General features: G+C 35.5%; 1 protein-coding gene across 2 annotated transcripts; it reads right to left on the reverse strand.

The window, feature by feature from the left end:
• Positions 1-303: 303 nt before the first annotated feature.
• Positions 304-9,868, reverse strand: LOC120780050. Of its 2 annotated transcripts, none has more exons than XM_040112321.1 (2): positions 9,791-9,868; positions 304-1,050 (listed from the first exon to the last, which is right to left on the reverse strand). In XM_040112321.1, exon 2 carries the CDS (start codon positions 1,042-1,044, stop codon positions 406-408), a length of 639 nt encoding a protein of 212 aa, XP_039968255.1. In that variant the 5' UTR covers positions 1,045-1,050; positions 9,791-9,868; the 3' UTR covers positions 304-405. The 2 variants fall into 2 exon arrangements, with proteins under 2 accessions (XP_039968255.1, XP_039968254.1); XM_040112320.1 differs by lacking the exon at positions 9,791-9,868 and adding an exon at positions 1,271-1,498.
• Positions 9,869-11,196: the final 1,328 nt, after the last annotated feature.

Genomic DNA, 11,196 nt, shown 5'->3' on the forward strand with positions numbered 1-11,196 from the left:
CACTTTAGAGTTGTTATAAAATTAGTTTTAAACAGTGGTTTAAATATTTAAATATATGTATATATCTTATATACATATATATAACATATGTATATAATGGTGAAAATGTTTAACAATATCACTTTAATATGAAATTAAAACTTTAAATATATAAACGCGGGTAACGAAAGGGAACCGGAATACTGCGAGGCTGCGAAAAGCGATGCTGCTTGGTCGACGTCGTATCAACGAAAGGTGCGCGAGCGCCTTTCTCTTGTCCTTATGTTCTAATTAGAACGTAGAATGTCATCGTGTTTTGGTGCATGTGCGTGTGGGTGTGTTAATGTGATTTGGTGTGGTGAAATTATGTAAATCTGATGCGACGTCGCTACTCATTTAGCCATCCCGGCCCCCCTAGGCGAGTATTTAGCCTAGAAGCCGCTGTAGTTGCTGTAGCGTAGCTATAACGCTGCTGAGACCTGTTGACCGCCGGGATTGCGGCCTAAGCTGATGGCGCCGTGTTGACGTTGTCCGGTTTTGGCGCCAGGAACGAGATTCTGCTGGAGAGTGTCCACGCCGGCGGTAAGCCGTCACAGGCGTTCTGTGAGAACGCCTGACGTTACCGCTGGTGCGAGGAGCCGGTGGTCGCCCGGAGTCGCGTCTGGTAGTGCGGTGCAACAGCGTATGGTGAGCCCGCACACAGATTTGGCAACGATTATTTGATGGGCACTCCTGAGTTGCATGGGAAGTTGCCAGACAGTTCAGGCAATACCCGTGCGCCTGTGCCACCTGCTGGCGTTGCATCGGCGGCATGCCTTTGAAGATACCGCAGTGCGATAGCCGATGCGGACGGCGGCATAGTGGACAACGAATTCGTTGCAGATCCGCTGGTAATCCTGGCGTGCTTCGACGCGGAGGCTTTGTCGCGGTGGCGCCTGTTGTTGTTCGAGGCGCTGCCGGTGCCATGTTGGTCCGGGGTGCTGCTATTGGGGCAGCTTCGGAGCGAGGGGCGGAAACTGCCGAGCGCATGGTTGGCGTTGACGATGATGCCATATCCACGTCCATATTACTCTGTGAGAGAAATGATGATATTAGAAAGATATTGGTAAATTTACAATAATATGGACTTTTGTGCCACGATATGTGGCATGAATAGGATGTCATTTTTTTTTATCAGACATTTATGTTAAGTCTTTTGTGTCATTTATGTTATTCGAGGTTTCGATTTGGTAAGCGGTTTATATGTTTTATCGATTTATTGATTTATTAACATTGCGGTTTCGGTAATTACGTTTCTTTATCTTCGGCGGTTGGTAGAAAGCATAGTTTGACGAACGGTCTGGTTAGCGTTCCGGTTTGAGTGCGGAGATCAACTACTCGAACATGACCGTCGGAACCGTAATGAAGTTGTTTCCAAGCTTTGGTGCCTTTTCTTGAGTTTTCCACCAGTATCTCTTGTGAAGGTCCTTTATGTAGTCTTCCTTCCATCGGCGGCTGAAGTCAGGATGGAGAATTTTAATTCGTTCCCATCTGTTTAATAAGGATAGCGACTCCACGCCTGGCTCAGGTATGGCCAGAATGGGTGCTCCTTTGAGAAAATGCCCTGGGGTTAAAGCTGTGAAGTCGGAGGGATCTTGCGACAGTGGTGAGATAGGTCTGGAGTTTAGTACTGCTTCGAAACGAGTGAGTAATGAGTTTACTCATAATACTCATAATTGAATTTATGGTTACCAGCCGTTTTCTTTAAATGGGACTTAAAGCTCTTTACTGCTGATTCCCAGAGTCCGCCCATGTGAGGATAACATGGGGGAATGAATTGCCAATCGATCCCTTGGGGTGCATATTTTTTGACAATTTCGGGGGATACTTCTTTCATGAATTGTAAAAACTCTTTTTCCGTGGCTCTTTGAGCTCCGACAAAGTTTTTTCCATTGTCGCTCATCATTTTTGAAGGAAATCCGCGCCGTCCGACAAAGCGGGCAAATGCTGCAAGAAAAGCCGCAGTAGTCAGATCCGAACATAGCTCGAGGTGTACTGCCTTTGTTGTAAAACATACAAAGACAGCCACATACCCTTTCCTAAATGAGGAAGACCTTAGCATTGAGGCCTTTATCTGGAAAGGTCCAGCAAAATCAACCCCAGTGATGGTAAAGGGTAAAAGCATAGTTGCAGCGTTCAGGTGGTAGGGCTGCCATGATCTGCGTACGCATTTTGTGCTTGTACATAGTACACTGTTTACACATGAAAATGGTTCTTTTAATTTGTGGCTTTAGTCGCGGTATATAGAACTCTTGTCGGACCATTTGTTGCATCAAGCGATGCTCACCATGCAGTGTAAGCTGGTGGAGATATATTAGAAATAAGTAGGTAAAACGGGATTTCTCTGGGATAATGATAGGATGTCGTTCATTGTAACTAAGGCTGGAGTTGGCTAGTCTTCCATTTGCCCGTAGTAATCCCTTAGCGTCCAGGAATGGGTTTAACACGAGAAGTGAGCTTCCCTTTTCAAGAGGTCGCTTTTCAAGCAACTTTGATTTCTCTTTGCTGAAATAGCGAGTTTGTGTATACAAGATTAGACTGACCTTGGCATGTTGCAAGTCGGAATATGTTAGTTGTATGTCAGGATCGTTTGATATCCTTTTCACCTTTTGTTTAAGTTTATGGATGAATTTGTGCATTTAAGCGACTACCCTTAGTGCTCGAGGAAATGATGAAAATCTTTGGAGAATATCATCCTCTTCTGGAGTGATATGAAAATTTTCTATTTTCCGACTTTCCGGAGGTATGATATTCCGAGCAGGAGACTTTGGCCAGAATTCTTGTGATTCTGTTAGCCATGTGGGACCGTTCCACCAGAGTGTAGTGCTGGTGAGGTGAAGTGGTTTGCAACCTCTTGTCCCCAGATCCGCTGGGTTATCTGCACTTGCAACATGTTGCCATTTTGCTGAGCCAACTAAGTCTAAGATTTGTGATATGCGATTCGATACATATGTCTTCCAAGTATAGGGTGGTTTTTCCAACCATGCTAGAACTATTTCTGAGTCTGACCAGAGATACATTTTGTGATCGTTTAATTTTAGATGGGTTTGAACTATTGAAATTAATTTTGCTAACAGAAGAGCACCATTTAGTTCAAGCCGTGGCAGGCTTAGTGTCTTCAAAGGTGCAACTTTGGCTTTGGCTACCAAAAGATGTGAAGTTATTTTGCTATCATACTGAGTGCGTATGTAGACTGTTGCGCAATAAGCCTTTTCAGAGGCATCACAGAAACCGTGTAATTCTGCGTTAATGTTAGGGGTGAAATTTACCCATCGAGGGATTCGAATTTCTGATATAGTATGTAGGTTGTTAGCAAATTGAACCCATTTTGTTAAACGTACAGGTTTTACCTGTTCATCCCATTCAGTGCCATCTTGCCACAATTCTTGAATGAGAATTTTAGCTTGAATCATTATTGGCGAAAGCCATCCTGCGGGGTCGAAAAGTTTTGCCACCGAGGAAAGGATTTGTCGTTTTGTAATGGCGGACATTGCAGATATTGACTCAATTGTATATGAGAATTGATCGGTTATCGCATTCCATTGAATCCCTAGTGTTTTTGTTGTACTAGCTTTTTCGAATTTAAGGAAGTCAGTATCTAATAAGTCTTCCTTTCTTATATCTTTGATTATTTCGGGATGATTTGAGGTTATTTTCTTTAGGGGAAAACCTGCTGAATTTAGTGCTTTGATCACTTGAGATAATGATTCGCACGCTATTGATATATTGTGGCTACCTGATAAAATGTCATCCACATATGTTTGAGTTTGCAACACGGAAGTTGCTAAAGGTAAATTTGTTTCACAAGTTTTTGCAACTTCATGTAATGTCCTAATGGCTAAATAGGGTGCGCAGTTGATGCCAAAGGTAACTGTTTTAAGTTTGTAGCCGCTAATTGGACTATTAATTGAATTGTGGAAGACTATGCGTTGGAAATCTTGGTCATCTTCATGCACCAGAATTTGCTTATACATTTTCTTAACATCCCCGTTAAAAACGTATTTAAACATGCGCCAATTTAGTATTAGCAACAAGAGAACAGGTTGTAATATTGGCCCTGTGTATAATACATCATTGAGTGATTTGCCTGAGCTCGTACACTTTGAGGCATTGAACACCACTCGTACTTTCGTTGTGATTTTATCTGGTCTTATTACCCCATGATGTGGAAGGTAAAAAGATAAATATCTACCTTTGGATATTTTTTCATATGGTACAGTTTCTTCCATATGATTGAGGTCAAGATATTCCTCCATCACATTATCATATGCTGATTTTAGCTCATTTTTCTTCGTCAGGCTTTTTTCCATGCTTAGGAATTGCTGGACTGCTGAGATTCTAGAGTGGCCTAGAGCTATAGTTTCTAGAAAGGTGGATTTGAATGGCAGTCGCACGACATAACGACCATGTTCGTGTCTTGTTGTTGTGGACTGGTAATAGGCTTCGCATGCCTGGTCTTCTTCTGAAAGTTTGGTAATCTGGGGTACTTCTTCACTTCCCAGAATTTTTTAAGTTCATTATTTAAGTATTCGTTTGTGATATCTTCCACTTGTGTTGTGAAAGAATTTATTTTTCCGTGACTTGGCCACTTATAATCCACCCAAAGATTGTATTTTGGGCTAACAATTTATTGGAGATTTTCTCTATACCTTCAAGAATTATTTGAGGTATTAAGTCACTGCCTAATAATATGTTGATTTGTGATGGGGTATGACAGTTGGGATCTGCTAATTTGAGATGTGAGCATTTTTCCCAGTGTATTTTATTTACTTCATAGCTTGGAAGCAAATTTGTAAGTTGCGGTAGAACGATGGCTTGTGCATCTATTCGTATATCCGCATTTGGAGAAACTATGGTGATTGGGCATATTTTATTAGAATTTTGAATAATTCTTCCGCCCATTCCCGAAATTTGAAAATTGGAATGTTTTATTGGCAATTTTAGCCGATTTTGAACCTTTGATGATATAAAGGATCTTTGAGAGCCTTGATCTATTAACGCTCTTAGTTTGAATAAATCACCTTTATGTTCAATGGTGATGACCGCAGTGGGTAAAAGAATTTTGCTTTCATTTTCTGAATGAAGCGCTTGAATTTTTGCTGCTTTAGAGCAACATGGTTGTTCTTCCCTTTTTCGGGATTTGAGGTTTCGGGATTACTTGATGTAGTTGTAGCGACTAACCCGTGGTTTTTTGAAATGATTTTCTTCACATTTTGAAAATTGGTAACATGAAGCAATGAGTGATGTCTTCGTTGACAGTATACACAATTGAATTTGCTTTCACATTCTTTTGTCATATGAGAATTCGACAGATAGTTTATGCAAAGTTTGTGTTGACGGACCAGATTGTTTCTATCTGAAACGGATAATTTTTTGAATCTCTCGCAAGATCTTAATTTATGACCTCCCTTACAGAGTTCACACAATGATTGCCATTGACTACTTTGATTTGACACGAATGTGTGACTTTTATTAACGTGTCTATTATATTGTATGTTATTACTGGCTTGGGGTTTGAACAAGTTTTTACTTGACTCATTTTGATGACTTTTTGGCTTTATAGTTTTTTTGTCTATTCGCTCAGCTATCTCGTATTGAGCAGTGAGGAATGTTTTCATCTGTTGCCAGGTGGGCATTATTTTTCTTTCCACTAGTGATTGTTCCCATCGTAGTAACGCAGCATCAGGCAGTGTTTCTGCGCAAATGGTTACTATAATAGGGTCCCACGATTCTGTGGAGATATTTTGTGTTTTTAACACTGATAAACAATTGTCACTGTGGAGTGTAAGTTTTGAAATTCCTGGCTAGTTTCTTGTTGATTTTTGGCAAATGCAATAAAGTTTTATTGGGTTTTCTATCATAACCCTTTCATTTTCGTACCTTTCGACAAGTGCTTCCCAAGCCAGTTTAAAATTTTCGTCATTTAAAGCGAATTGCTTGACGATACTGCCTGCTTCCCTTTTGTTTTATACCTGAGATGGTATAACTTTTGTGCTTGTGAAAGTTTATGATGGTTTATATAAACAGCAGTGAACATGTCCCGGAAGGACGGCCACTGGTCATAACATCCATTGAAAACTTCAGTATCACAAGCTGGTACTTTTAGATACATGCCTTTATCTAGGTCTTTTTTTTTGGGTTGTAACTACTCTGGGAGGGGGAGTAGTGGCTCTACTTGGCCTTACTAAACTTATTTGTTCAGTTATCATTCCCTTTGTCAACTCGTACTGATCACGGCAGTTATCACACTTGGCTGTCGCCGAAGCTTTTGTGTTTTCTGGGAGTTCTGCGTCGTCAGTATCTAGTACTGTATCGTACGCTGCCAGAAGGCGTGCCCATAGATTGTTAACACTTTCTAATTTTATATTTAAAACTGATTCCGTAATGTCAGTAATAGGGGAAGCTTGAAACCGTGTGCAATATCCTATAAAGCTATCACTTTCAGTGATAAATTTCGATATTATATGATCTTTTGATCTCTTTTGCTTTGTACCGTGCTTAGAGCGTGTAGCTTCTGCAGGTGTGCTTTGTTTATCGTCGTCAGCCATTTTTGGAATGGTAAGAAACTGACCTGATTTAGATTCTTTTGAATCTGTGCTCATTTAGAATAAATAAGAATTTAAAATTAAAATTTGATGAGATATTTCTGATAAATACCGAAAACCGAAAACTCTTTTAAGTAAATAAGAGTTGTTATTCCCGTAAATTTACTCAAATACGCGTTAATCGTTTTTGTTAACCGCACTATTGTATTTAAATAGTTGCGATTTTATATTTATTTTTATATATTTTATATTACGGATTTATCCGTGTGTCCTTGTATATAAGTACTCGTACAGACGGTATACGAGGTCAATAACCTTTGTACATATATGTGCTCGCTATGTGCGTATTGACGTGCATATGATGTGCTAAATTGGTTGGTATTTAATCCCGCTTGTTTGTGTAATACAAAGAACAAGGAGATATTGTTAAATAATATTTGCCTATACGGGCTTAGAGTACGTACTATATAAGTATGTACTAATATATTTGTCGTTCATAAGATTTTATTATTTATTAAATTTTTTTTTTTTTTTTTTTAAATTCCGCACCGCTTATTTTTTGTAATTAGCTATTATCGCAGCTTCTAATAATTTAAGATTTGTTATTTTATGTTTCGGATATACCCCCTAAATCAGGGTATGTAACGTATGCTAAAAGAATAACGAATATATGTATACAGTATGTATATCATATATGTATATTAGGGTGATTCAAAAAATTTTTTTTTTTTTTTTTTCAATTGGTACTCGCAAAAATAGGTTCCTAGACACCTCTAAGAAAGCCTCTCCAAATATGAGTTTTTAATTGTAACGGGAAGGTCCTCCGCCCAACGGTTTTCTATTTTTTCTTATTATCAGATAGAAAAATTTATATCTCGCTTCCAACTACTTGAAAAAATATTTTGTTAATTAGGTTTTGTAGGAAATTGAATGCTCTAAAATATGGTCTCTTATGATTTTTTCGTAAACCCAACCGTTTAAAAGATATTAACGGTTGAAATTTGACTATTTTTGGGAAAATTTTTCATTTCTTATGAATTTTATAACTCAATGAAAAAAAATTATTATGAATAGATGAAACTTATAGGCTTTCTTAAGAGGTGTCTAGGAACCTATTTTTCAGAGTACCAAACGAAAAAAAAAAAATTTTTTTTTTGATCCACCTTAATATGCATTGATGTTTAACGATGAATATCTCGTAAACGCTTAACTTAATCGAAAAATCATAGTAGACCATTTTTATAGAGCAGTAAATTTCCTACAAAACTATGTGTTTTATCATTCATAATAATTTTTTTTCATTGAGTTATAAAATTAATAAGAAACAAAGAATTTTTCCAAAAATAGTCAAATTTCAACCGTTAATATCTTTTAAACGGTTGGGTTTACGAAAAAATACCACCATATTTTAGAGCATTCAATTTCCTACAAAACCTAATTGACAAGATATTTTTTCAAGTAGTTGGAAGCGAGATATAAATTTTTCTATCTGATAATAGAAAAAATAGAAAACCGTTAGGCGGAGGACCTTCCCGTTACAATTAAAAACTCATATTTGGAGAGGCTTTCTTAGAGGTGTCTAGGAACCTATTTTTGCGAGTACCAATTGAAAAAAAAAAAAAAATTTTTTTTGAATCATCCTAATGTATATGTATATGTACTTATGTTTGCGCGATTAGAATATAACGAGAAAAGAAAATGAACAAAGTGCAGGTCATTAGCCTCTGCACTTGCGGATTAGCAAGTATGTGCTTCAATATATTAATGTTAATATATATATTAATATTAATATTAATTTGTTTGTATGTGTTTGTAAGTACAAATTTATGTTTGTTGCATTTATGTATTTTAAGTATGCTTTGGGTAAGTGCATATGTAAATATGTATGTTTGTATTTATTCTCGCATTGGAAATTTTGCTTTTTATGCCTTTCGCTTACCTATTTTATGCAATCCTGCTTACTGTTTGAAGAAACAGAAGGGGTATTGCTGGGAAGATTTGCAAGTAAATGCTTGAATATAATATGTTTGTTTTCTGTTGTAGTGGGTGTGTTTGTATACACAAGGGTAAGCTTAGGAGGCAGTAAATGATTTCCTTTTGTATTTATATATTTATAAAAATATACGGATGATATATTTTTTCAACTATATTTTGTTCCCGTTTAGAAATTGTTCAAACGGATTATATACATAGGTTTTATATTTGATAAAACCGTATGATATCATACATATTTACATATGTGCACAAAAAATTGAACGACTTACTTTGTCTCGCCTCAAGGGAGTTTTGGGGAGAATATAGTACATATATGTATGTATTTATATAATTTTGGGAATATTATCCGCTTTCGGTTTCCGCCTGTGTTTAGTGTTCTCCTATTTCCTCCTGTGTTTAAGGTTCCTTTCCTAATTTCCTCCTTTGTTTAGTGTCCTCTTGCTCCTGTTTCCTCCTTTGTAGAGTATGTATGCATGTAGGTATGCGTTGGTTGTTATGTTGGTTTTTTTTTTTTATTATATCGCGCCCGATTTGTTTTATAATTATTAGTATTTTTATAGTTAGAGCGCGCCCGATTTATGGCTTTTATGAATTTTTAATATTTATATTTATTATTATTAAATTTTTTTTTTTCAGCACCGTATTCTTAAAATGTTAGTTTATTTATAATTTTTTTTGCTGTTTTATATGTGTGCACTATTCCCACTGGATAACTCTTTTAAGTTTTGTAAAATTTTGTTCCTTTATTTTATTTATTTATGGTTTTTCAAAAACTTATTAATATTCAATTTTTATTATATTTGTTTTGTGGTGGCCTAGACGCAGCAATTTATGTTTTTAAATTTTTATTTTTTAATTATTTTGTAATTATATATGTATACGTATGTTTTTTGCACAGCACTTTATTTAATATTTATCTTTTTTTTTGTTTTTTCATATATATGCACTTTTTGTACCACAGTACTTGTACATGTATATATGTATGAACTATATTTTATTTTCACTGTCTTGCTGTATCCAAAACTGGTTTTTGGCAGATATGTTTGCTTTGTTGTTTGCTTTTTTTTATTTAGTTTTGTCACTTATTGTTACCTTTTCGGTTTTTATTACCGCACTTTCACACACGTTAAGATTTTTAGTAACTTTTTTTTCCGAAATCTTATTTTTTTTTTGACTTTATTTAGCCACAGTGCCTTTCTTTATGGCTCGAAGGACCATGTACACATACTCACCTTCTAGGCCACTCACACTTTCCTTTAAAGAAAAACCAAAATGCACAAATTCCGCAAATCGTTATAAACCTTTTATTTGAAAACTCACTTAAGAGTTGTTATAAAATTAGTTTTAAACAGGGGTTTAAATGTTTAAATATATGTATATATCATATATACATATATATAACATACATATGTATATAATGATGAAAATGTTTAACAATATCACTTTAATATGAAATTAAAACTTTAAATATATAAACGCGGGTAACGAAAGGGAACCGGAATACTGCGAGGCTGCGAAAAGCGATGCTGCTTGGTCGACGTCGTATCAACGAAAAGGTGCGCGAGCGCCTTTCTCTTGTCCTTTTGTTCTAATTAGAACATAGAATGTCATCGTGTTTTGGTGCATGTGCGTGTGTGTGTTAATGTGATTTGGTGTGGTGAAATTATGTAAATCTGATGCGACGTCGCTACTCATTTAGCCACTAACTATTTTACATAAGACAATATTTTACTCAATGTTAAAATAAGACCAAATTTTTAATTATATCCTATGTTTGATATAGTAGACATGTACATACATATCTGTGTAAAATACTATAATAATATATAAAAAAGACTAGTAATATATATGTATGTACATATTATGATATGTGTGCGCTTTATACGTTTACATACAAGCATATATACTTACATATGTATTGATCTGAATATCATTTTGCATGTAAAACTGATAGCATTCTAATAAAAAAATAAATATGCACAGTAATATTTATAGTTTATTTGGACTTGAACACCTTATGTTTCTTATTAATTCTTTAATATTTACACAATATACTTTTCTGCTAAATACTGTTGTATTATATTTGTTGCTAATAAAAATTGTATTTGTTACAACATATGTATACCATATTTACCGTGCGATTCTGTAACTTGAGACAGTCTCTAGTCTCTAAATTTGAGATTTTAAGTTAGAGACAATTTTTGAGACTTGAGATGATATTGCTATTCTGTAAGTGACAGTCACAAAATCTATTACATTTCATTATTCAGAGATGTTTTTACATTTGAATGAAAATAAATATGTCGATAACAAATATTAAATTTTCTATAACATAGTCAAAAAACATAATTATCAATGAAAATAAAAATATATGTTGACTTTGTTTCATAATATTTACGAAATTTATGTAAATTTGATTTATTTTCAACCTTTTCATGTTTGAGTTGCTTACAAAATATAAAGAAACGACAATCGATTAATATCTATGATGATCTCTATTCAGTATATTCAAAATGGCAGACAAGAGTTCTTTTTAGTTTTGTGACCTGCTAACTACCAGGTCTCAATATTTTGAGACTAACGCTAGAGACTGTTTAGAGAATAGTAACTAGTCTCAAATTGAGACTTTGCCTCAAAA

The sequence above is a fragment of the Bactrocera tryoni genome, unplaced genomic scaffold (assembly GCF_016617805.1).
Source record: "Bactrocera tryoni isolate S06 unplaced genomic scaffold, CSIRO_BtryS06_freeze2 scaffold_125, whole genome shotgun sequence".
NCBI lineage: Eukaryota > Metazoa > Arthropoda > Insecta > Diptera > Tephritidae > Bactrocera > Bactrocera tryoni.

What these genes read in the sequence shown, in the direction of transcription:
- LOC120780050 (XM_040112321.1), bottom strand. Translation starts at nt 1,044, where the DNA reads ATGGACGTGGATATGGCATCATCGTCAACGCCAACCATGCGCTCGGCA.